At 44.1% G+C, this 26,475-nt stretch overlaps 2 protein-coding genes across 4 annotated transcripts in view; one reads left to right on the top strand and one right to left on the bottom strand.

Moving 5' to 3' along the window:
* Window positions 1-3,746, top strand: part of HERC4 (HECT and RLD domain containing E3 ubiquitin protein ligase 4) — a 28,934-nt gene extending 25,188 nt beyond the window's left edge. For all 3 annotated transcript variants that reach the window (XM_084210603.1, XM_084210604.1, XM_084210602.1), the window contains 3 exons: window positions 680-863; window positions 1,412-1,514; window positions 2,370-3,746. In XM_084210603.1, the coding sequence (XP_084066729.1) occupies window positions 680-863; window positions 1,412-1,514; window positions 2,370-2,578 (496 nt within the window). In that variant the 3' untranslated portion in view covers window positions 2,579-3,746. The remainder of the gene's footprint in view (window positions 1-679; window positions 864-1,411; window positions 1,515-2,369) is intronic.
* Window positions 3,747-9,856: 6,110 nt separating this feature from the next.
* On the bottom strand, window positions 9,857-25,927 carry SIRT1 (sirtuin 1; the record flags this gene model as incomplete). The annotated part of the gene is made up of 9 exons (XM_084210122.1): window positions 9,857-11,874; window positions 12,750-13,307; window positions 14,056-14,242; window positions 16,766-16,845; window positions 19,213-19,360; window positions 20,418-20,570; window positions 21,843-22,084; window positions 22,993-23,109; window positions 25,492-25,927. 9 exons carry the CDS (start codon window positions 25,925-25,927, stop codon window positions 11,552-11,554), a joined length of 2,244 nt encoding a protein of 747 aa, XP_084066248.1. The 3' UTR covers window positions 9,857-11,551.
* Between the last annotated feature and the right edge of the window lie 548 nt (window positions 25,928-26,475).

Below are 26,475 nucleotides of genomic sequence, written 5' to 3'. Positions count from 1 at the left end.
ATGCTCAGCTGAGGTCACTGCCAGTGCAGGAGCTAAACTGTGTGCACTGGCATTGATTTCAAAAATTATCATAAATGCTGGATCACAGCAAGAAGTTTTAGATCTTCCTGAAGTGCTGCTGGAGATGTTTCCAGCAGGATCTGAGAACTCCTTGTACCAAGCACAGATAACAGGCCATCTGTTTCTCAGTATCCAGCTCCTTGGCACTGATCTTTTTACTGTGCAAGACTCAAATGTCCTTTTGAAGTTGATTTGCATTTTTAGTGCAAATATGGCAATCTTTTTAATTAAAAAAAATAGAGCAGTGAGTTTGATTAGTAGCTTTCAGGACACTCCCTGGAATTCAGGCCTTTCAGCTTGGTGCCAGTGAGTGCAGTTCACTGCAATGCACACAAACAAGGGAGATGTTTGTAGTGCCTGAAGTATATAACATTAAATGTTCCTGCTTTTCTGTTGCAGACTGCCTTCAGGGCTGTGCTGGGGAAGTGCATTCATGTGCCATTTTATCTTCACTGTGGTTGTAAGATAAAGCAGACAATACAATGTTTTAGGCTCCTTGTTGCTTCATTGTCTGTGCTCTGTTCTGTACAGAAATGGCCACTGGTTTATTGGTAGAAGGGTGACCTGTACTATTTCCTCTCTATTTCCTTAGTATAATTCTTTCTTTCTCTTTGTACAGGCAAGATTTTGTAGATGCATATGTGGATTACATCTTCAATAGATCTGTGGCTTCCTTATACAGTGCATTCCATGAAGGCTTCCACAAAGTCTGTGGGGGTAAAGTTCTTCAGCTCTTCCAGCCCAGCGAGCTGCAGGCAATGGTGATTGGGAACACAAATTATGACTGGAAGGAGCTGGAGAAGGTGAGAACCATAGTTAGGTTTTTCTTTTGTATCATTCTAATTTCAGGGTGCAAAAGCAGCTAGGTGTGCTCTTGAGCTCTGTTTTAATTAATGTGGTTCCTGTTATTTATTGAGACCTTAAAACATCAGTGAATGGAGATCCTAAAATATTATTGACCTTCCTGCTTTAACTTTTTCCATCTAATTTCTGAAGGAAATCAGAGGAGAGGCAGAAAAATCCACAGAACCCTGAGGCAGCTATACAATCTTTCATATTAGACACGAGAAAGTGAAGTGATTGCACACAGTTATTAAAAGTAAATATTCTCAATGGTCAGAGCTCAGTGAGACTTGGTCTGTTGGGATTGAAAATGCTTTGCAGTACAGGCATCTGTCCCTATATTGAATTCAGACTGAACAGCTGAAGAAAATGGAGTGAGGAAAGTAGTAGTAGTAGTAGTGTGCCACTTGCTGTGTGCCTGTACACAATCTGCATTCATTCTGCTGCAGTGTCAGCTTATCCAGCTGTTCTGTGAGCAAGCAATAACCCCCTTTCCTGCTCATTTTAGAACACAGAATACAAAGGAGAATACTGGGCAGACCATCCTACAATTAAAATCTTCTGGGAGGTTTTTCACGAGTTGTCTTTGGAGAAGAAAAAACAGTTTTTGTGTAAGTATTTGAAATTATTTCACAGAAGTTTCTAACTGAACAGGATCTTCAGGCTCTTGCTATAAGAGGGCAAGTGTAAGTACTTGTCTGTAATGATGTGATTAAGTATGTGGGAAAAAAAAGGCATGATAGAAAAAACTGATGGTGAGCTTGTCTGGGTGATGGGTAGTTACAGATCACAGTAGCTCAGAGCAGCATTAAAAAAAAAGAAAAGCCAACCCCCCAAAACACCAACAACCGAATCTGCTGGTGACATTTATTTGGTAACTAGGATATCTTTTCCTGTGCTTTGACATACAGTCCACATCCTCCAGGTTTTTCACTGCACAGAGATGGAAATTTGGAGTAGTAACTGATTGTAAATCTGTCAAGGTACTGATGGAAGTGGTAATGTTCAGATGATAAAGTAATCAAAGCTTGCTGTGAGTGAGGATTTGCTTGGAATAGATCACAGATTAGTTTCCAATTCAGATAAATTACTTAATGAACAAACTAATTCTGTGCTTACAAGATTCTTGGAAGTGCTCAGCAAAGATACAGCCAGTGGATTTGAAGTTACGAAGGTTCTGTTGCATGAAAAACTTTATAGTATTTTAAGGATTGTTTGGTTTCATATGCTAAAATGAGATACTTTCCTTTATGGATCACTTGTTGTATTCCATATGAGCTCAGATGTAGAAGGTAGAGACAGGGTGAAGTCATTATTCCCCATTTTCCAGACTTCACAGAACTTTGGTGTGAAAAGCTGGCCGTTGCTGGAATGATTACAGAAGGCCAGCAATGATTAGAGCAGCATGTGTGACACAGACAGTCTTCAGCTAGTTCCAATGACAAGCCTTTGTTTTTTCTTGGCAGTGTTTCTGACAGGCAGTGATCGGATTCCAATCCTTGGAATGAAGTGTCTGAAACTGGTCATCCAGCCAACAGGAGGGGGAGAAGATTACCTGCCCGTAGCTCACACTTGCTTTAATCTTCTTGATCTTCCAAAATACACTGATAAAGAAACCCTGAAATCTAAGTTGATCCAGGCTATAGACCACTATGAAGGTTTCAGTTTAGTATAACTTGAGAAATGAAAGTTCCGTGTACCGTGGGATCATTGAGTTTTCGTGTCTTTCTTGTGGTGGTAAATTCAGTGGATTAAGTGATGCAGTTGCTAATATAACTGATTATTTGCAAAAAATGTTCAGTGGTATGGATATTCATGAGAGCCAAAAAAAATCCTTTCCAAAACTGAGGAGCTGTCTTAATACATACCTTCCTGTACAGAGCCATGTGGATTTTGCCATCTTACAATAAAAATGAGAGTATTGTGAATGGGAGTCAAGTTTCACTAACAAGAATTAACATTTCACCTTATGCAGACAATTTGGCGTGTGAGTGCATGAGAGACTTGCTTCGGTTTTTCAAATCACTTAGTAAGAACATTTAACTTCTTCCCTGATAAATTCACTTGGTAACTTTTCATTTTGTAAATAATAAATTTTTGTGATAAAATAGTTCTGTTCCAATACCAGTATGGTTTCTATTGCTTGTAATTGAATATGAGCTTATTTTATGGCTTTTAACAAAAAAAAAAAAAAAGTGATTACTCTGATTTCTGAAGATATCTATTTTTCTGGTTTGTTTTAAGAACCTTAATAATGAAAGTGATTGTTCAAGAGACATTCATCTTCACAATGTACAATCCATGAAGCAGTCACTTAGTGCCGATCCAAAACCGCATCCAATGGCATTTTTAACATGTGGATGGACGAGCTGACTTCAGACACTGTTTTATTTTTAAGGACTGATTCTGTAATTAAGTGGACACAATTATAAAAGAGGTTAATTTATGATCTGAAGCCTCTGCAGTCATGTGTCGAGAATACAGCTGAAAAGAAAAAGGTGCACCAGCCAATTGTTGCTGTCAAGAGGTTAAACGTTTATTTTTAAATGCTGAAAGCGTAGTTTATGGTTTCTAATAGAATTTTCACTTTTTTCCAGGTAAATGCATTTGAAATAACCTTTAACACCCCTCTCCCTTTTTTCTTAAGATTTTATTTTTAGTATAATTGCCCTGAGACGATTGTGCTTAGCTGGACACTTTCGGATTTGACTTTTCCTTCTCTGGTTAAATTCCAGATTTTGTGGTGTTAATGCATATGTGACTTGCAGCTGTGAAACAAATATTTATTTTTTTTAGATTTTTAAATGCAGTGAAAAAATTCAAGCTATAATAAAAGACTTGAATGAAAACCTTTGTTGGTTGATGTGTACGGATGCTTGGAGCAAGCAGAGTTCTTCAGGTGGAGAGGAACTTCCAGTGCATTCAGTTGGAGAGTACAGCTAGGAAAAGCAGGGAAATGCAGTCTTTGCAATAAACTGTATAACATCCAGTTTCTGTGCTGGCAGTACATATTAATATAATAGAAAAAAATAAGGTTAGTACAGTAAAATCAGTCTTTTTCCTTAACACTGTTTTTTACAGCTTTCTCACACAGTGTAACCTCTTAGTAATTTCTTTGTATGCAGCCCATATTCCATCTTTTCCAACATGTGTTACCTGGCTCGGAAATCCTCCCCCTTGCAAAAAACAAGAAACCAACAAGTACTAAAGCAGCTTAATCTTATTGTACATGGAAGAAAGAAAAGGAGAAAAGAAAGAGGAAAAAAAAGGTATTATGCAGGTAATACTAAAACCATCATTTTTAATTATGAAACACCAAGATGGCAAAGGCAGATATTCAAAAATTAGGAAGTGGCTAATGTAAAATGATCTTCTTCCTTTCTCCCCTGTGTATTATTGCATGTCCAAGTGCTGGATTTTGTCCCATGGGAGTCTTGTTAGTCTGGTTTCATTTGATGCACACAGTTGGTGTTTACTCAAAAAGAAGGGCTTTGTGTACAGTTGTGCACATCAAGTGTGATTTGGTCCATATCATGCAAATCCAGTGGTACATGTATGTGCTTCATTTCCCTGTGAGAGATTCTCTGGTTTTTGCTGTATTGGATATTCCTAGTCAATGTCAATGTTAACCTGAAGGGTGACTAAAGAACCTCATTCTGTAGATGAGGGCTCAGAGGTGGAATCCAAGCTGTAATTCACTCTCCCATTTTTGGTGCCCAATTTAGGATGCACTAAACTCATAGATACCCTTCATTTTTGATGTACAGTTCTTGCTGACTAAACTGCTGTGGCAGGTGCTGCTGACTCTCTTGGGACATGAGTGGTGGTGCTGGAATGGTTGGTTTAGCATCACCTTGAGAGCCCACTGGCAGAGCAGGGCTGGAATTCACCTGAGAATCCTCTGCAGCTCTGGCCTTGGTTTTACTCACTCCTGCAGGGAATACAGTGCTGAATGCTCCTGATTACCTTACAGGTGTCAGTTCACCCTTTGCAGGGAGGCAGTGGCCAGCTGAAACAGTTGTCTGTGTAACAAGGTACAGGACTTCTGTGTTTACCAGAACAATTAATAGTCGTGGCATCACTTGTGTCAGGCACTTCAAGGCTTTCTGCAGTGCTTGTGTTGCCCTTGGTTCACCTAAGAGTCCCAGCAGCCCTGGGAAGCACAGCTCTGCTGAAGTTGTGCCCCCAGGCAGCAGGAAGGGCTTTCTCCTGCTTGCATCAAGGATCATTTTGTATACAATGTTTGATGCTGTGCAAGGTGTAAAAAAGGGGGGAAACCCCATTTTAGGTGTAGCTGAAATAGCCATGATGTTAGTGAAGAAAGCCTAGAGCCTTCCTTTTCCTCAAACCTTCAGTTCCTCAGGAAACCTTGGGTCCCACTGCTTAAAAGGGTAACACAAACAACTGGGGAATGACAGTAGTTTGGGCTTCCATGGGAGCATTTCACAATAATTCATTTTTAAAGTATTTTTATTTGATGATTAGATTAGCACTTGATAGAGATTCAGAATTCTCACTGGAGAAGACCAGTTGCATGTCAAGAGTTCTCATCATGACTGCTGAAGGAAACTTGCTATTGCCAGAGCAGTGCAGCCATGGACTGGATTTACTGCCCCTGTCCCGCCAGTACAGGGATGAAGATTGAATTTGCATGGCAGAACTACCCAGGCTCTTTGCACTGCAGCTACAGCAGATGTTTGTCCCTCATTTTCCAGGGCAGAGGTAAGAACACAGTGTAGAACTGTTAGAGCAGGGAGCCCTGCTTCAGCATCATGCTTTGTCTCCTTTGGCACTTTATGGGAGTTGCTATTAATGAGGCTGTTACTCATCACAGAGCTTTGAGCTCCATTTCCCTCTAAGAATGTGTATAAACAACTCTGAAGAGGGTTTGAATTCATTGCACTTCTCTCTACTGCAATAAACTTGATAATAAATGAAGCTTAATGTAATCAAATGTAAATCACTATAAAAGAGAGCTCCTTAAAGGCACAAAAGGTTCTGCAGTTAAGATAAATGTGGATAAAAGGTTTCATTTAATAGCAGTTTTCAGCACTGGTGAAGAGTTGAACCCCCCAAGAGTGGCTGTGTTGACTTTGTGCAGCCAGAATTATGTACTTGTATATTCTGTGAGGAATTGCCTTACATAGTTTTTGAAGAGGGGAGGATAAAAGAGGAAAAACAAAGTATTTGTATCCCCTGACAAGAGTCAGGATCCCATTGCTTCCCAAGTGGATATTTCTTACTTGCCAGGTCAGAGTGGGGTTTGGTGCACTAATTACCAGCCTGCTGTTTTGGTCCTCCAATCTGCTGTTTGTGTTTGTGTTGGGCAAGTCTGGAGCAATGACTTCAGTAACCCTAGCTAGACCTTGAGAGGTGGAGAGCATCTTCTGTCACCTGCTATCCCCAGATTGATACAGCTCCTGAGAGCCCCAGGAAATGCCCTGGAGTGTTTGCCTGCTCTGTGTGCACAGTTAATCAATGAAGGGGCTCCACCAGCCATCATTTCTGTACTCTTGAGTTCCCTCACCATGTGACTGAGTCCTCAGGGTGTTTATTTTCCTGGGTTAGGAAGCCAGTTTGTGCCTATACACATAATTTCTCTCTGTGCTACTGCCTCATACACCCAGTGCCTTTCTGTGAGAATGCTGAAACTTGGGAACTGCAAACCTTTGCCTGTCCCTGCTGCAGAGGTGTTGAATGAGAAAGATTTGTTATCTTCTAACCACAGGGCAGCTGGGGGTGGGGGGGAGCACTGGCAATGCCAGGCACGCTAGAACTCTGCTGAAATACCCTGCCTACAGCCCTGCTGGTCTGCAGCCTGAGTTCTGCTTATCCTGGGTTTGTGCATAACTATTGACTGCTAAACAGCAAAATAAGGTGTGGCAGGTGCCACCAGTGCCATCAGAGCCCCCTTACATTAGCCAGGACAGCACTTGGCATTATTATTTTTCTCCAGGCAAAGGCACATGAGTTTCAGATTAGGAAAATGAGGTTTGGGAATTAGTAACTTCAGTGTAGTTGGTGTGTACAGTGCTGGTGGGGATCTTTGTCTCACCAGTGCCCCAGGCTGCTCTTACCAGCAGGTGGTGAAACCTCACCTGTGCAGTGAGTGTCTGCAGGTCTCACTGCTCACAAAGGATGAATGTTACACAGAGACTTCAGCTGGAGTGCCCAAGTCAAGGTTCCTTCCCTTTTCCAGGCATGTCTGGGAGGAGGAACAGACTTGGCAGACTGTAGCTGAGCACCAGCTTCCAGTGGGAGTTGTATCTGCCATGTCTTTAAAGAATTCCAAAAGTAATCAATGTCATTTTTGGTGGCAGGATCTGTGGGAGTCCCTGCCAGCAGCAGTGCTTGAGGGCTCTGGGGTGCAGCATCTCCAGGGGTCTGAGGCTGTGCACGGGCAGGGGATCCTGGCCAGGTGCCTTACCACACTGGGAGTAAGCAGAGGGGGAGGGAACTGAGATAAGGAGGCCCTGCAGTATCTTTGGGTGAGGAATAGCCCTGCAGGCTGTGTTAATGCAGAGCTCAGGCCCTGCAGGGATCTCTGCCAGTGCCCACCAGGGAATGCTCACTTTGAAAGTCTGCAGCAGGAGGGTGGTGATGCTTCCAGGGCCTAAGGGCAGCTCTCCATGGCATTCAGCATTCCTGGGGTGGTCTCTGGACCCCAGTGTTGGGAGCTTCTCTAGAATTCAGGGCTCCCTGCAGGCTCCCTCCTGCTGGGGGGAAGGAGGGTCCCCCTCAGCCAAGGCTGGGCTCTGCCTTTGGAAAGGGTGGTGGATAATAATTGCACAGAGTTAAAAAACCCACGGCCAAAGAACTCAATCCCACCCGAAGGTGTTTGTGTTTTGTTTCTAAGGACTTCCAGTTTGTGTTTCTGTGTAGTTGGTGCATGTTTGCTTTGTGCAGGAGCTGCTCACAGGGAGCCTGGCTGTCACTCCAGGGCACATGGCACTGGGCTTTGCAGGGAAACAGAGTTTCTCTGCTCTGTGCCAGTGAAAGTAACAGTGCCATGGTCAGAGGGGTTGTGTCCCTTAAGAAAAGACCTGTGGTGGTGTAGCTGCCTCCAGCATCCCCCAGGCAGGTCAGGGGAGGCTCTGGGAGTGCCTGGCTGGGGTTTGCAGGGCTGCTAAAGCAGCTGCAGCTCAGCTGGAGCTGCTCTGACCCTGCTGCTCCTGGGAACTGCTCTGCTGGTTCATCTGAGGCACAAACCCTCTTCAGCTGCAGCTAGCCCAGGTGCTTCCAGAAGGGTCTAAGGAGAGGGAAGTGGGCTTCCAGGAGCTCTGGGAGCCCTGTCCCTGAATTTGCCCACTCCTTTCCAAGGTCCCACAGCAGAGAGCTGCACAGTCAGTGACTGGTGCTTTACTTCAGTGCCTCTGCTTTTCTGAGCCTTGGGGCTCATGCTGGGGCAGCCAGCAGCAACTCTTTTCCCTTGGTACCCCATTTTCAGGATCATTAATACTCTTCTTTTCCTACTGAGTCCTAACAGTCTGTGTCTTCTTGAAACTCTCAGCAGAGAGTAACTCAGGGTGCAACTTCATGACTTCTTGAGGATTTCCAGCTAGCTTGGTGCACCATTGTTAGCTAGACATGGCCAGTTGTTTTAGCCTGAAATTCAGCCTTTTGCACTGGGTTTTATTCTCCAGTCTTTGTAGGTAAGTGTATCATGCAAATAAATGCAACTGCTTTTCATTTTGGCTGTTCTGGTTCAGTATTTAATTGTACATTACTAAGCTTGAGGTACTCCCCTGGATTGTTCTCACTTGTTTCCAGTCTGATTCTGGATGCTGGTTTCATTAGAATGTTGTGTTCCTGTAGGCCCTCCTAAATGGATGTTGTCTGTCCTTTTGTTATTAGGCATTTAAAAATATTATATATTTTCCATAATCAGAAACACTAATTAAAAATGTACTGAATTTAAGCCAGATCCATAGAAAATACATGGCCATTAAGAAGAAGTGATGAGAAGATGTTTAAATATGTGCTTTTAGGTCATTATTGTTCCAGAATAGGCTGGAAGGTGGCTGGGGAATGGCAAACAAATGCTTGTACTTTGCTTTTTTTTTCAGGGCATCTATTCAATATAAATACTAAGGGCTATGATGCTTTCATAGGGTAGTTATATAAATTACCAGAAAAAATAAGTGATCTCCTCTTTTGGGATTGTACAAATTACAGCTGGACTTGGACATGCTCTGCCAGGCTTCCAAATTTCATGCAAGGTGCTAACTGCTTTGGAATAACAAAAAGCTGTGATAGCAGATGTTTTCTCATGCCCACCATTTGCCTCATCACCATCTGAAATTCTCTTGAAAGACAGCACCTTGCTGTGGGGAAAGGGCAGGGTGTGAAATGGAGGAATGAGAGATAGTTTGGGGTTCCTCTTCTGTTCAAATAATATTATCAAAGACACAAGAAAGAACAAAATGCAGAACTTCTTCATCTAAGTGCAGAAAAAGGTGCAGCTGTTCTATTTAAGAATGTTTTCAAGTCATTCAGAGTATTAAGTGACTGACAGAAAAACATCTTGTGTGCTGAGTCTGTTTTTAATACTTTGTGCCTCAAGTGTGTGAGCTTTATCACCTCTGGTTTTTTTTTCTTCCAATACAAATCAGTTTTTGTTTGAGAGGTTCAGAAGTACAGTGGGATCATCCACACAGTGAGGTGTTACACAGTGGGAAGCTGATTAAACTGGGCCTGATTAAACAGATCCCACTGGAAGGGATCTGTTGCTGCCTGGGGTGTGCTCAGCACAGCTGCAGCCCCCAGGGAGCCACAGGACAAACCCAGAACAATCCAGGGCAGGGGAAAGAGGCCATTCCAAAAGTAATGCCTTCCATGAGCCAGGGCACACCTTGACTTTACAGGGCATCTTTGGTAAGTTTGTAAGGTACAGCTAGAAATTAATGGCAACCAGAAATCAAATGACAATTTTAATAGACTTTAGAACAGAGTGTACGAGTATAAAACACTGGTTTTGTATTTCAAAAGTTGCAGGAAGATAGCCAGTCATTTTAAACAGTCTTCTACAAAACATATGCCAGTAGATTACATAAAAGACACTATATACAATATAAAAGAGCAGAAACCAATCCTCACTGTAAAAATAATTTAAAACAAAGTATTTCAATTTAAAATATCTCCTATAGCACAAACTAATACATTGTGACATGCAAGTGAAAACTAAACATATTGCATTCTTTAATGTAGCCAAATAAGAGCTGTGTTAAATTTGGACAATGAGTCGACATGCCAACATTTCCCGATGAATGCAGGAGGCTGTTCTTAAATATTTATTAACTGCTGTTTTATGTTCAAAGAACAGCTACTATACATCTTCCAAAATGTAATAAATATTAAAGCAAAGGATATGAATAATCTACATCGTGGAGTTCATTTGGGCCAATGTTGAAAAAGTGGTTTATAGAAAAATGCTGTTTCGCTGACTACTGCACTGTGCAATTGTACAAAATAGTTCTAAAGGCTTGGAAACAATCTGCACTTGAACATTTGCAACATCCAGTTTTAAGGCAGCCTCGCACTTGAGAGCAGAGTGGGAGAAGCCGCTTTGCTGTGGTGTCCAGGGTGGAGCTGGCGGCCGGAGGAGGTTTCCCAGCTCAGTCTGACCTCAGGCCAGCAGGAGTGAATCCACGTGGAGCTCCCTGGCAGCATGAACAAAGGCTCCCACCACTGCAGTCAGTCTCTCCTGGCCTCGGTGCATCAGCGAGCACAGAGGAAGAGCTTCATTTCTGCGCCTTCTCACGCTGGGAGGAACTCTCTTCTCAACTCTGCTTCCACATGGAGCCTTAGCAATTCCTCAGCTGCTGTTTATAAAGCAAGCTGCTCTAGATGTGACCGCTGCATCCAGCGTGCCAGCCTCTGACTGGGGGGAATCCTTTCTGTTTAAAATGCTGCGTTCTCACTGCTAGGGAGCCAATGTCAACAACGCTCTGTGTCCATGGAAGTCATACACTCAGCAACCTCAGCGTTTCCACAGCACTTCTTGATCAATCTAAAAACCATTGGATTCCTCAAGTGCAGCTGTCTTGTTTCCATCTCGCTATCTGCTTGCAATTAAGTTTGTCTCAAACATATAAAGGAACTGTTAAAGCAAAAAAAAATTAGCTGCCACAGGAGGTCTTAGAAAATGCCAGTGTTTAATGACAGACTAGGCGTGAATGAAAGGTTTAGCAGAAGCGTAAGAAGATTTTTAAATAAACCAAAGTGTTACAAAGCAAGAGGTGTGAAAATACCATTCTTTGGTCTAAATTAGCTGTTCCCTTTATATTAGTTTAACATTCCAATGGCTTTTTCAAAACTGTTTAAAAATAATATAAGCTGAAATTTATTAAGCAAAAATATGTATTATATACATGGATGCCTGATCAGACAGATGAACTTAAAAGTGAACATAGTGACAGTTGTTTAGATAATCCTAGTACCTTAAAAAAAAGATGAGTTAGTGTTGAGTGCGCAGTAATAGATTTTTATTGAAAAAGGTAAAAAACTAAGCATGAAAATCTGTTTTAGTTATTTATAAACACTACATCCTTATGGTTTTGTTGCTCTAAATTCAGACGTAAACATTCATTCTGGCATGCCAAAGCTCCTAATGCTGGTGGGAAGTTCCTGTAACCAGTCAGCGATCACTTTACAGCGCCTTGCTCGGCTGTTCCGTCCCTGCGGCTTCGTTCGTCTCAGCCGATTCCTCAGCTGCCAATTCCTCCTGCTCGGCTCCATCCTCCCCGAATCCAGGCTCCTCTTCCCGCTCGGGAGCATCCTCATCCTCTATGCCATTGTAAAACTCCTCCATCTCACTCTCATCCTCCACATCTAAGCTCTGGCTGCGGCACGAGCCGCTCTCGCTGCTGCTGCCGCAGGAGCTGGAAGAGATGATATCGTCCTCAGAGTCCGAGTACACCTCGGCACCGTGGAAGATGTAACGGTTGGGTGGCAGGAACAGATACTGGGTACCTGCAACAGAATGGGAACGCTCAGGGACACGCTGAAGTAACTGCTGGGAGTGCTTAGAAGGTACCTGCAGAGATCTGTTGTCAGCAGTCGCTCTTAACTGACAAATTAATGGCATGAAATGCGTTTATGCCCATGTACGTGTTTTTAATACGAAGGACAGAAGAAATGCTTCGCTGGAAAGCTCCGTGTTCCTCCTCCCCGTCCCTCTGACACCAAAGAGAATTTATGCTGGGTGTTCAGCAGCTGTTTTATGGGAACACATTCCCAGCTAGACTTCCTCTACCTATGACAGAACAGGAGCTCCTGCATGGAGTATCAGACAAAGTCTAAACCCAGCCTTTCCTTAAGAAAATTGCACTTTAATTCCTGACTCCTCACATCAGTTACAAGACTGCACACTGGAGGGCTTCCTTGCAAAGTCTAAACTTCCTTAAAAACGTGCCTTACTCCAGCTATGAGATTTTTAAGTCCTGTCATTACTTTGTCTTCCAGCTCTACTGCAATACCAGATCATGCTCTACTGTGACCAGCTTCTGAACACCTCGGGATCAAACTAACTTTTCTGAAAATGCATTTGAAAATGTTACAAAGTGATTTAGTTTTTGATACCTACCTTCAGCCTCCTAAACTTTGATCTTTTAGGTGAGGATGTAATCAGAGATTTTTAAACCTATTGTGAAATACAAAAAATATTTCCTACTGGCTTCTCCAAAAGAAATAAATGGTTCAATGAGAGTTATGTAGACACTTGTCTGAACAAAAATAGCCACCAAAACCCACTGATTGCCTCAAGAGTAACTTATCACTTTAAAGTAAGTCTAGCATAAATATATCAGCCAAAAGGAAGCAAAATACTGAAAACCATTAACACTTACCATCCAGCCTTTTGCTAATCTGTTCTTTTGCCGATCTGTTTACCCAACACTTCTTCAATATTTCACTCTTTTCTTTATTTTCTCCATCATTAGATCCATTTTCCTTCATTGTTTCAGAGTTCATTAGCTCACTAGCAGGATTTTCAGGGTTTTCAGAGGACACCTGTGTGTCCTGAAGCGTCTCCTCTGAGCAGGTCCCTTTAGTCTCAGAGGCAGGCTCACAGTTTTCTAGCTTACATTCAGCTGGGTGTTGTGACACCACGGCAGTATCGGGCGGGCTCATCCTTCCCGGTGAACTGGAGCCTTCTGAAATGTTCAGGGGGGTCGGTGGGAGCTCAGCCGAGAGCGCTTCCAGCTCCTTGTGCGGCCGCGGAGGCTTCTCCGTGATCTCGGAAAGTTTGAGCGAGTTGTAGCAAAGTTTTGTGTATTCGCTACCCAACCTCTGACACAACTCATTAATAATAACGTCACAGTCTCCGAGAAGCTCCACGTCAAAGTGTAGATGAGGCAAAGGTTCCCTATTAATTAAGATCTGAGGCACTTCATGGGGGATGGAACCTATGGATGGAAAAGAGAATTCAAAGGTAGTCACCTGGGTTTTACTTCCAGCAGAGACCTACTGAGAAAGCTCAGGCTTCTCTTCGTGCCTTCAACTGAAACAAGACAAAACCAGCCAGGTCAGGAAGAAGGCAAGCCAGCCCCAAGTTTAACAATGGCAGTTGGAGGTGCTGTGCCTACTGTAGCCTGCTTAGATGGGTGTTTTCCCCCCATTTTTTCCAGTTAAAAGCATTTCTCAATCACTGAGAAACACATGCACAGACATACTGGCTACAGTATACAGCAATATTGAATATACAGCAGTATTGAAAAGATTAAAATTAGTACTGTAATATATTCAAATTATGTTGGTTTTGTGCATTTGTTTTATGTACTTAAGTGCACATGAGGGATCTGCTGCTTTTGAGATGCTTCCTTTCTAAAGGCTTCAAGCCTTTCTAGAGCATATTGCAAGCACGGAGAGAAATGAATTTTAGAACTGAGCCATTCAGGTTTAAGAGAGCAGTTTTTCAGATAATAATTTCATTACCTTGAGATTTACCTAGAGTGTAGAAAAAGCATTTAGAATTTGTTACTTTCTCAATTTTGCATTTCAGCTTTACATAGGCAAGCAGCTTTAGTCTTACAATTCAGTGGTGCTCACTGAATTGAGCCAAAGGTGTTTCTAAGAGCTTGGAGTTTCTTCACCGAGAATCCCACTTCTAATCCAAAATTTGTAAAGAAAGTATTACCAGAGACAGTCACTTACTTGGGATCAATGCTACTGGTCTTACTTTGAGTGAAGACCCAATGACAATGAGGAGATCCACTTCATTTTTGTCGTACTTCATGGCACGGTGGAACTGCTCAGGCAGGTTCTCCCCAAAGAACACAATGTCCGGCTTCATGATGGCCAGCGGCTCCTCGGGGGGACAGCGGGGACAGCGGGGCACCACCTGCACACAGCAGCCTGTTACTGCCTGCAGGCTGCCCTCTGAGACACCCACGTGTGTCACAGCCCCAGGGCTGCCCTCTGAGACACCCACGTGTGTCACAGCCCCAGGGCTGCCCTCTGAAACACCCACATGCTGCCCTCTGAAACACCCACAGCTGCCCTCTGAGACACCCACATGTGTCACAGCCCCAGGGCTGCCCTCTGAAACACCCACGTGTGTCACAGCTGCCCTCTGAAACACCCACATGTGTCACAGGCACTTATTTTGGGAGAGCCAGGGAAGTTTCAGTGATATTTTCTCATTTCATTGTTCTGTGGATATACAGGTAACTACACTTCTTCCTGCTGCCTGCAGCAACTGCTCAGGGAAATAAAGCTACAGCAGGAATAAAGAGGGAGAAACCAGGCAGGTCCATAGCACAAGCCAAAGTCCAGCAGTCATGCTCAACACCAACTGAGCACACCTCCCATTTGACAGGAATGGATTTTTCATAGTTTAATCTGAACAAAAACTGAGATTTCTCTGTCAGGTTCCAGTTGAGGATCTGATACAAACCCTGTCGTAACCCAAGAGTCTTTTGTAGAGCTTTAGCTGCAGTTTCTCCTCCAAAAGGTTACATGTGTTGCACGCACAAAGCTACAGGGCACTGTGGCAGGCAGCTGGCTGAGAGCATCCAGGACAAGAACAGAGGCCAGAACTTGCTTGGTCTCCATTTTAAACTTTTCTAATTCCTCCAGCAATAGAGGAGAATCCTACTTCACTAACAAAAGTGGCCACTAGTTAGATTTGGGGAGAAGGAGATTCCCTTTTTTCCTGAGCCAGGGAGTTTTCTGATCTTTGGGACCTCTTTCAACTCTTTCCTATCTGAAGACTTTTAAAGAGAGAAGAACAGCAAGAAGGTGAGTGATAGATCTACAGACAATACTGAGCAATTTCCTTCTAATAGTTCAAGTCTTTTCAGGTGTAGTGTTAAAATATAAGACTTCACAATAAATCCAAGGAGCTGCAGTCATATGGAAATCATCACAAGCTACAAATTAGAGCTATAAAGGTGTAAAGATTCCTACATTACCTATTGGAATAGAAAATTACCTGAAAACTGACATTTAAATGCATAACAAGTCCCTACTATACAGAGAACAGCTGCAGAAAAAATAATATAGAATGTTGAAAGTTTAAATGAAAGAATTAATTTTATGGATGCCTGCAGTGGGACAATACTCTCCAAATTAGAAAATATCCCAAATAGAAGGCCTTCCTCTAGTGTCAAATGATCTTTTCCAAAAATTAAAGTGTTTGAACAAAGAAAAGCCTTTTGGCATGGATGCTCTGTGGGATAAGAAGCAATTTGGCACAGAGCTAGGAACTGGTGTGGTGGAAACCTTCACCCTGCACCCAAGCAAGAAAGCACTCAATAATCCCATAGTCAAGGAAAACCAACTAAAGGATTCCCCAAAAAGGATTGGATGGCTAGAATGAGTCTTGAACTTTCCCCTCAGATCTTTATATATTAGAAAGAGAAAATCTAGCTCTAGCCAGCTGGCTCTGGAGGTAAAGGAGCAAAAAATATCTGTAGGATGTTCTTAAAAATACTATTCTTAATAGCAGAGTAAACCAAATTTCCCATTCAGTAATTCAGTGTTACAAGGCTTCAGGCTTTTGAGATTCCCATTTCTTAAAGCTTTAACACAAACATCTCTTCTGAAAGGCTTTCACTGAATTCCATTTCAAATGCAATGCCTGAAGGATTTACATCCCTTCCATGTTTCTCATCTAAAGTTGCAACTGTGGACTCTGAAGCATTTATCAACAAAACCAATGAGCCTGCAGAAAGAGTCCCCTTTCATTTGCATGAACAAGATCTTTCTGATCACAGAATCATCACCTCTGTTCCTTCAAAAGAAGGGGAAGAAGAGCAAAGGCAGAGAGGGTCTCTCCAGATCAAAGGTTCCTCTGCTCTGACAGAGCAGAACCAAGCCCTGCCTTGGTGCCAAGTGACAGCCAGGCATGGGGGGTTCAGGAATCCCAGGAACACCAACACCCCAGTGCATCCTTGCTCTAGCCTGCTCTGTGCTTAGCACTTTCTCCATCAGCTGCTCTTTGAAACACATGTTTAATACAGGAAAATGCTCAAAGAGCATCAGTGTTATAAAAGGCAAAGAATGCTTTCTCAGTGTGACTCTAAATTCAGATCAACACAAGCTAGGTATAAATCCAACTTCCTGCTTACCATTTAACCTCTGCTTTTTTTAGAGGAGCCATTAAAAATGAACTCTCAAGGTTTTGTTCTGATTTTTGCCATTCCCTAATTTTTGCAGGACGGTATTTGAGCATACTTCTGAATACCAGAGGAAATGCTAAAATACAGAGAGGCACTCTTTGAAACAAATGCAGAGATATGGAGGCTTTTAAAAGCAGATCTTGTAAGCAATCCCAGTATGATGGTTCAGGGTTTGGTGTGAGGTGTTTTTGAGATAATTACTTATTAGAAAGCTGCAGTGAGTTAAAGTAGATTTTTTTTACCTGATTGAAAATATCTCCTCGAACAACTTCACAATCAACTTTGTATTTACAGATCAGGCAGGAAGCTGTTGCAAAGGAACCTGAGGGGAAAAACCCGTATGGTAGCATCAGGATTTTTAGTCATTCAGATTTGGTCTTATGCCCAAGCTGTTTTGACAAAAAGGCTGTTATGTTGCAGAAATCAGGCATTAAAAAAAGGTACTGTAAAATTAAGAGAAGATCTTTGTAATACTAGAAGTTGCTGTTGTTGTAGGTGTTAGTCAGCAGAAATCTTGTTTTAGGAGTAGCCATGTACCACATGCATGTCAACACAAATGATTCTGTGTCCTCTCATTCCCCTGACTTGTGCAAGCACAGACAAGGAGCAGAGAATAGAAAGTGCCCTTCTTGTTACACAACAGTGGTGCTGCAAACAGCATCAGCAGCACAGGAACCACAGCAACTCCACACACAGAGCACAGAATAACTGAGGAAATGCACTAGCAAAGACAATATGCTTTCAGGGCATTGTATCTGGGTAAGACAAAGAGAGTGAAAGCACAGAAAAACCTGGAGCAGATCATTTATGAGCAACTGGCAGCTCAGCTCTGCTGATCACTGCAGGCCTGCAAACTGCACAGCTTCTGACACCTTGCTCAGCACTGCACCTCCCCCAGCACGAGGGCTTCCAAGGACTATGGGAGGTGTGACAGTCATTTGCTCATTCTGATGAGCTGATTGTAATAATTCAGAGCTTCACAGAGCACGTTAGGGATGGCTGTCAGGCTCACAGGCCCAACTCAGAGGCATCTGCTGCATTCCTCTGCAACTCCATATGTGAGTTATTTTTCACCAGCAGAAGTTTGGTGCCCATGCATGAGCCATTCCCAGGCCATGGCCTCTGTCCACTCAGCTCCAGAAATGCCAAGGAGTACAATCTAATTCCAGATGCATGGGTTGGATGCAAGAGCCATTTAAAATACAGCAGAATGCATCTCAGACAGCACAGTTCTCATAGGAGGAACTGTACTGTAGGTCTTCAGTCACAGCTGGGGCTCAAGGTTCACATTAGAACTCCCCAAATCACTGCAAGGTTCTTTGTTAACTGCTCATGATTAACTCATTGCCCCAGCCACAGGAAAAAGCAGAATAGGGACAGCAATGTGAGCCCCCACAGAAGAGTTTTGGTTTCTCTCCAGCCACCATCATTAGGCAACAACCATTTGTTAAAGAGCAGCAGCTGTAGGCCAGATAAAGCTTGATGGGCTCAAAACAACCTTTGCTAATTTCTAAAGGCCTCAAAATCTCCGAGTGCACATGCTTTTAAAGCATCTGTGTCATTCAGAATCACCTTATACAGGACATACACCAAAGATGGTCTGTGATCCATCCCTGCAGTGTGCAACTGGAAAAACGGGGAGCTTGAGCACAGCAGTGATGTGCAAAAACCCAGCCAGGTGAGAGGCTTGTGATAAATGCCTCAGATGAAATGCCAGCCAAAAGAAAACGTGTGACACACTAAGCACAGATGGGAACCAGCCCTGGGCTGGGGAGCTGACTGGCAGAGCTGCTGTGTGCTGCCTGGGCCCCGTTCAGAGCTCTGTGCTTGCTCTGCCTGGAGAATCCAGCCCCACGGATCTGGCACTGAGTTTTGAAGGTATGGAAAGCACCAGAGTCTGGCCCCTGGCAAAGGTGCAACTACATGGATGGGCCTTACAAACATGCCAGCGCTGCTTTTAGATGATTTACGTGTCTGAAGTTTACTAAATGATCCAAATATGCATTTAAGAACTAATTTTCTGAATATTTTTCTTGAAAATTAATCCTTGGACTTTCAGCTTGACATATGCAAGCCCTTGGAAACGGAAAGCGTATCAGGCAATTAAAGCAATTCCACTTAATTAGGCCTCCTAATTACAGAATCTGTATGACACTGAAGGTGTAACAAGATGATCTTCAGTTCAACCGAACTGGTGATTAATGCTCAATGTTTTATACATGAGGTGGAGTCACTGAAGTGTCAGGATATTTTCAGATTTCAGTGGAATACAACCTAAGTAAAGAGTCAGATAACAGCCAGACTCCCATTCCATAGGAGGAATGGGATGGGCAGTGAGAGGGATCTCTGGCAAGACTGCTTTCCATGTTATGTTGTCACACAGATCAAGAAGCACCAAATGCATTTTAGAAGTTACAGTCTAAGCTAGTGCCAACAGGGTGTGGATCTTCACTGATACAAAGACCCTTCATCAAGCTCAATTCCTGAAAGGAGTTATTTCTACTTGAAACACTTCTGATTTAAATATGTAAGCTGTCTAAAACAAAACTTCAGCATTTAAAAATCAAATTATTTGTTGGCAAGAGACAGGAATTCAAGGAAAGAAAGTTTAATTCCAACAGTGATTACCTTGTCACATGCACCAGTAAGAATCCCCACAGGGAAAAGAAGTGAAACTAAACCCACTAACCATGACACTGGATTATCCTTTGGATCCCTGCCACCTGCTCCAGTGTGTCTATGTTCTGAGTGTAGTTGCGAAGGAGTTTTCCCTCTTTATCCATCAAAGCGATGAACTTGTGACACAGAGATGGCTGGAACTGTCCTGGGTAGATTTCCTGGGGAATTCAGAAGCACATTAGACAGTGGAAGTGGATACAGAGTTTACCTGAGCTGGGCACTGTCCCCAGCCATCCCAGAGCCCCTTGCCCTGCCCTGGCATCCAGCTCCTCCTCCCACTGCTCAGCTCCTCAGCCTGCTCAGGAACTGCTCCCTGCAAGCTGGGACTTTGCTTCTACACAGCACAAAAGCAATGTTCAGATCTTTTTCTGGTTTTGAGAATTATGAAATAGAAAAGCTTTCTCTCCTTTGTTAAGTGTCAAGTGACCTCAACATTTGTTACTAAAAACATGTATTTGGATGGACAGAAAAGGAGGAGGAGGAGTGAAAAAGCAGAAAAGTAAAAAGTATCAGCAAAATTAGATTTGGACTTTTCTGGTAAAACCTGTGTGTAGACAGGTTTCAAGTAAGTCGATTTGTTTGCCTGCTGTGGCGTTTTTTGGTTTGGGGTGGGTTTTTGTTTGTGGGGGTAGTGTTTTTTTAATATTAAAACCCAAAGGAACCAAGCATACTAATGAGCATCAAAATTTGTTAGTATCTGGATAGGAGGCTTTCAGAGAAAGCCAAGTGGAAAAAGAATGCATTGGGTTTTCTTTTCCAGTCTTTGTAACAGGACAGACCAGTAGTGTGAATTGTGAGCAAATGAAAGAAAGAATGAGCACAAGTGGTGACTGATCTTCACAAGTCCTTACTGGTCCTGTAGAAATTCTTATGTCTTGGGTTTGATTTCTTTTTGGTCCCAAGGAAACTGAAGACTAAATGCAATTGGGTTTGGATTTTTTGTTGTTGTTTGTTTCTCCATATGTCTACAGTTTCTACAATTCCTTCTTGTCTAAGAGACATCATCACTGCTTTTGATACTGTTTAACATCACTGAGATATTTTCAACCATCTGAAATGGTTGTTTATATCATGAACTTACAACAGGAACAGTAAAATAAACTTTAAAAAGAGAGAGAATGTTGCTGAACAGTTTCTAGTTTTTATCTGAGTTATGCATTTTAATATTGTCATCTGCCTTTACTGACCAAGACAAGAACTGTTGGAAAATCATACCTTTGCAAACTTAAAAAAGGGCCTGGGATCCTTTCTGAAGTATTCTATATCAAACATTGCTTGAGGATCTGGAAGGTCTGGGAAGTCTACAGCAAGGCGTGCATAGATGCCATCTCTGGATCTAAAGTCAGGTATTCCACAAGACACTGACACCTGAAATATATTTGTGCAATCTGAAGTAAGTAAAACTACATATTGGCCCATAAAGCATTGCTCTGGGAAACCACATTTCTGTATGCTCAGTGCTCAGAAACATTAAGAACAAAACCAGCCTGGGTTCTCTGTATTTATTTTTCTTCTCTTTCTTTTTCTTTTTTTTTTTTTGTCCAATTTAACAATTCCCAAATCACAATCAGGAGAAACAGCACAGAAACAAAATTTGACAAGTGGACAAAAATCCCTTTAGTACAGTCTGCACAGGTAGTAACAGGATACCAGATCTTGCTTTTACCACTGGAAGTTTTGTAAGATGTGAACAAAAATTTGGAGCATTATTGCATTAAATTTAATTATTAATTGTTCACTGCTCTGCCAACTCAGTTTAGATATAGTGGTTGATATTTTAAATTTTTTTACATGCTAACACAGTAACAGTCTTGCTTTTAAAAAATATACATTCTTACTTCTGAAGAATAAACCCCTTTTGGTATAAGTTGTTTGTTGATAAACATTGCTTATCAAAGCATTGTAGTAGCCATTAAGGACTGAAATCATTGTCTCAGACTACCCCAAAATAGCATGGGAAGAGGAGGAGAAACAGGTGTATGCAAGTATGGAAAGAGCAAGATTGGGAGTAGCAGTGCTCTTGTAAAAGCTGATTTGAATTACTCATCTGCTCTGAGTCGTGTCACACCATCTGTGTGTGAACAACAGAAGCAAGAAACGATCTGGTGCACAGGTACAGAGCTGCAAATGTGCAGCAGTTCAGAAATGTTCTTTAGTCAAACAGGGAGTAACTTTATCACCATCACAGAGCACCATGTGCTGAAAGTAACATTCAGTCTGCTGAAATCTGATCAAACTGTCCCTATGATCATGCTCCTCCTCTGCCCACCAACTCTTTTCTTTTCTAATCCTGTTCTTCTAGTCCCTCAAGCTCCATCTGGGATTTTAAGAGATCCACTGGGATTTTGTTTACAAAAGCCATCCCCTTTGTCTGAAGACTAGGACAGAAAAAGTTGTGGACACGTTAAGTGTTCTTATTGTGTAACTGTTTTGCATGGGAGCAGCTGTTTACAAATTTCTATGTCTAAGAATATTTGTTGTGAGAAGAGAGATGGTGTGATCTCCAGTGGAAGCTGCAGTCCTTGCAGTGGCTGGACTCTTCCCCCAGCACAGTGACTGGCTCCCATCCCTGCATGCTGTGCTGAAGCACTGAACAAACCTGGCTCCACATTCTCACCCCCACGCTGCAGCAACACCTACCCCAGCTCCAGTCAAGACCATGATCTTCTTGCACTCCTGCAAAAGTTTCACAGCATCATCAATGGTGTTAATATCTTTCCTCTTCTTCCTCTTTGGTGGCTCTGACAGGATGTTTATCACGATTTGCCACAGAGTCATGTCATCCAGTTCAGGTGGGGGGATGGTTTCTGGTAGCAGGTCCTTCAGAATCGTCCGTGGGTCTGTACCTAGCATGAGATGCTGCTGAACAAAGGTGTAGGGACCTAAGAAAATTAAAAAATACAGATATTTAAAACAGAGTCAGGTACTGCAGAGATCATGGTTATTGTTCCATTTATTAATGCTTGCTAGTACAGTTTCACGAATCGAATTTAATGCTCCATTCATCAAACCCCCTGTATTCTGGTCTAAACTCTGAAGTGAGAGCTGGGCATTTTAGTTATTTATCATTATTTTATGTTAACCCTTGAAGGATTTCATAGAAAGTCAAGTAAAAATGCCAGTTTGCAGCAAAATTAACCTCTTTTAGAGGTACAATGGGATATTCACAATGTGCCTCCATCTGTACTTTCCCAACATTTGGTATTTACAGGAATAAGCTGAAAACAAACAAAACCAAACAAACAACAAATATGCATATACTTTCCAGTGGTATTATAAACCATCACTCTAAACAGACACATAGAGCCCAGAAATCAATGGATTTTTGTTGGTTTTTGGTCATCTAACACCATTTATTTCAGACATTACCTCCTCAAGCCATTAAATCAGTCTTTCCAAAAACACTTGAGATGAGGGCTCACTGTCCTAAAATCATACAGGGATCATCTTGTCCCATAAAGAATACCACTAAGTAGGCAGGCTATAGAAATATGCCATAAATTAGGCTAATTTAGTGAACCTGTGTGTGTGCTTTTAATAGGGATTGTGGCAGGATTTCTATTCAAGAAAAAATAAGACATTGACAATTTTATTCAAAATACAACAAGTTTCAAGGGGTTAATTTTTAAACTCTTAAATAACATACAGAATACAGCCAACACCTCTAAGCTGTTCAGAAGCACTAACTGACAATATTTTTGCAACAGAAAAAACCAGGAGGATTAACTGGGGAGGATGAAGTGACTGTTCAAAGGCAAAGAGCATCCAAGAAGATGCTCCAGGCTTCTACCTATGCGTGGTCTTGGGGTCCAGTCACTGGAGCTTGCATGTGAGGCTCTGTCTTCTTCATCACTGTCACAGGAGTGAAAGCCATTGGCCATGATTTCATCGCTGAGGAGGAAGTTATCTGCAAGACAGCACGGGCAGGGGGTTACACTCCAGCCCAAGGGCACAGGGTATCTTCAAACAGGTCACAAAACCAAAAATCTCACTCTCAGTTGGCAGTTTTGTCACTTAGGCACAGAAAATGTCTATTTTTCGTTACATTTATAGATATACTTCCAAGCTGCTGGTAGATTTACTGCAGGGTTTGCTACCTCAATGCTGGGCTTCAGGGGGACTGCATGCTGACCTTGGTGAAATCTCACTTTCTGAAGTGTTGGGCATTATGGATATTTCACTATTTCACCATAGAAAAAATCCAAATCTTTTAAAAGTATCATTAAAAATGTCTTTCCCTTACAATTCTCACTGCATTCAGCTCATTGAAAAACTGGGTGAAATGAACACATGTCACCATTGCAGACAGATCTTTGACTAGGTTTTAAGAGCACTTGAACAGCATTTTGAAAGAAACCCCCAAGTGCACATTTGCTACAAGGAATCACAGGATTTGGTGGGGGTGTTACCTCGCAGCTCAGCTGTATTTGCTGACCACATAGACAATTTATGATGTTTCAGTTGTGACACACAAGGTGCTCCCCTGAACCACCTTCACTAAGTTTCTCTCATGCCTTTGCCCCTGCAGCTGGCTCTGGTGCCAGTCACCTCAGCTGAGCCCGTGGCCTTGAGCCAGAGAAACTCAATCTAACTCCATCTCAGAGCTCAGTGAACGAGCCCAGGGCACAACAAGGCACTTGTGTCACTGAGCTCACACTGAAGGGGAAATCTACATTCCAACCTGAGCAGCTTATGAGAACTTAGACTACTCAACCTTTTTTACTGGCTTTAGCAGAAATAGCCTCAGCACCTGTAGATTCAGTTGATGAAAATCTAAGATATGAACAAAGAACAAATTTCAGTTGTGCTCTATAAAGCAAAGAATCACTAACGTAGTTCTCAGTCTCTTATCTGAAGAACTGAAGAAGCCCCTGCACTATTTTTTCATTATTCCACTTGATTCTCAAAAAAACAACACCACAAAACACCATCATTTTTTATTCAGAGGTTGTATTCTTCTTCAAGTCCTTCTCCTTGTTGGCATAAATATTTCTGATTAGAAAAGAAGGAGGTCAATGACAGAAATTTGTTGTTGGTTCTTGCTGTCTTGGTCTTCTGAAGCCACAGGAGCTCACACACATTACTATTATTAATCTATTTATTTACAGCATTTCAGTTCCATCTCATTATGTATGAAGTCAGTGGAGATACTGAGAATTTTGGAGAAGGAAAAAGTGCATTAGTACACATCAGTAACTGCAAGGTGCAAGTTTAACTTGAGAAACCTTCGTGGCTTCTGTATCAAGCAGCAAAGCTTACATTGTGAAAGGCTCCTCACACACAGACCACAGAGCCTGGATTTAGGAAACAGTGACAGATACAAGCAGGACAAAGTAACAGTTTTAACTGTAACACTCCCTGAGTTTTCCTCAAAGGACAGAGGGGGTAATGCTGGCCAGAACTAAACCAGACACAGCAAAACACGCCTGAGGCTCGGGGGGGACCTCAGCAAAAGGCACTGGTAAGAGATCACTGGCTTTGCTCTGAGCTGCTCCAATGGAGTGTTTAATACTGAGGCTGATCCGGGTTTATTCTACACCTGTTCCTTTTGGACTGCTTTTGCACAGACAAAGTTTCTGTAGAGTTTTACTCAACAGCTAAAGTATCTTTAACTGCATTTCAAGATAATATGTAAAGACTGTACTAGCAGAATGCAGTGTCTGGTATGTTTTAAGAAATCTTTCCAAAACACTGCTTTAAAAAAAGCAAAAATTAACAACTCCAACAAAACACAACTCAAACCTGATCAGTTTGTACTGTGAGGTACTTTCACAGTGATGCTGCCCACCAGTACACTTCAAATATGATCTGAAAGAATTTAGAAAGATTATAGTCCAGTTTTGTGCTGCGGTCACTCAAACCTTAGCCAAGACTGTCACTTGCAGTTCTTTAAAGAACTAGTCAAGACTGCTGCTCCTGAACCTATGTGCAAGTTTCTAAGGACCAAAAATAAAATAACTAACACGGCAGAGATTATGAAAAGGAAACCGGGCTGATCATTTTTCATTTTTAATGACTTGTTGCCAACAACACAGCAGAATCAAGGCTCTCGGGGCTGAAGCCGGCCCGCTGTCCCCGTGCGGCACAAGGCCTTGGGGGCCGGGCCCGGAGCTGCCCCGGCCGGCGGAGCGGCGGCCGCAGCCCCGGCGTCGGCTCCGTGTGCGGGAACGGGCCCGCAGCGCTCCCCGCGCCCGCGGGGACACCGCGCCCCGTGCGACACCCGGGGAGGAGGGAGCGGCGGAGGAGGGGAGGGAGGGAGGGACGGGAGAAGGGAGGGGTCGGTCCTCACCGGGATGCGGGGCCGGCACCGCGGCCGCCCCGTTCGAACACTGCGCCCGCCCGCAGCCCGGGGCCGCCTCCGCCGCGTCTTCGCCGGGCGCCGCCTCCGCGCCCTCCCCCTGGTCCCGCCGCGGAGGCGGCTCCGCCCGGGGCAGGCCCCGCAGCCCGGCCCCGCCGTCCGCGCCGCTCCGCGCCGCCGCCGCCTCGCCGCCGTCCTCCCGCTCCGCCCGGCCGCCATCGGCCGCCGCGGCCGCCGCCTCCCCCGGCGGCTCCGCGGGCGCGGCGGCGGCGGGCGCGGGCGGCGGCCCCGCGGCGCGGTCGGGGCGCGGAGCGGGCGCGGCGCTCCCCGATCCGCGGCGGTGCCGCTTGGCCGCGGGCTCGGCGCTGTCGCTGCCGGGGCCGGCGGGGCCGCGCGGGCGGAGCGGCGCAGCGTCCCCGTCCGCCATCTTGGCGCCGCCGCAGCCGCCGCCCCCCTCGCGCCCGGCCCCCCCCGCCCGCCGCGGGCAGCGCCGCCGCACGTGACCGCGGCACGTGACCGGGCAACAACAAACCAGAGCACGTGACCGGGGGCGCTGCCGGCGTCACGTGGCGCTCGTGCCGCCTCACGCCCCCTCCCTCCGCCGGCCCCGCCATGGCGGCGCGAAGAGCCTGAGGGAGCTCGCGGGGCGCGACCGGCCCGGCCCGGCCACCCCCGTGTCCTGCCTTCCCTTCCGTTCCCTTCCCTACCGTGGGCCGCTCACAGCCTGCCCCTGCCGAGCAATGACCGCGCTGTTCCTCTGCACTCCCCGGTCGGCGGCTCCCGGCAAATGGCGGCTCCGCTGTTCGCTCCTCGGCAGCCGCGTGAGAAGCCCTCAGGGCTCGCTCCGTCAGGGTATCGGACAGGCTGTGCCCCTTCCCGAGAGCGAGATCCCCGCGGCAGAGCCCTTTGCTGGGCTGTGCGGCACCTGGCCAGGGGAGCCCGCCCGCCGGGGCTGCCCCTCAGCCCGGTGGCAGC

The sequence above is a fragment of the Fringilla coelebs genome (genome assembly GCF_963513975.1).
Source record: "Fringilla coelebs genome assembly, chromosome: 8".
NCBI classification, from domain to species: domain Eukaryota; kingdom Metazoa; phylum Chordata; class Aves; order Passeriformes; family Fringillidae; genus Fringilla; species Fringilla coelebs.
This window is presented reverse-complemented; position numbering and strand designations above follow the sequence as displayed.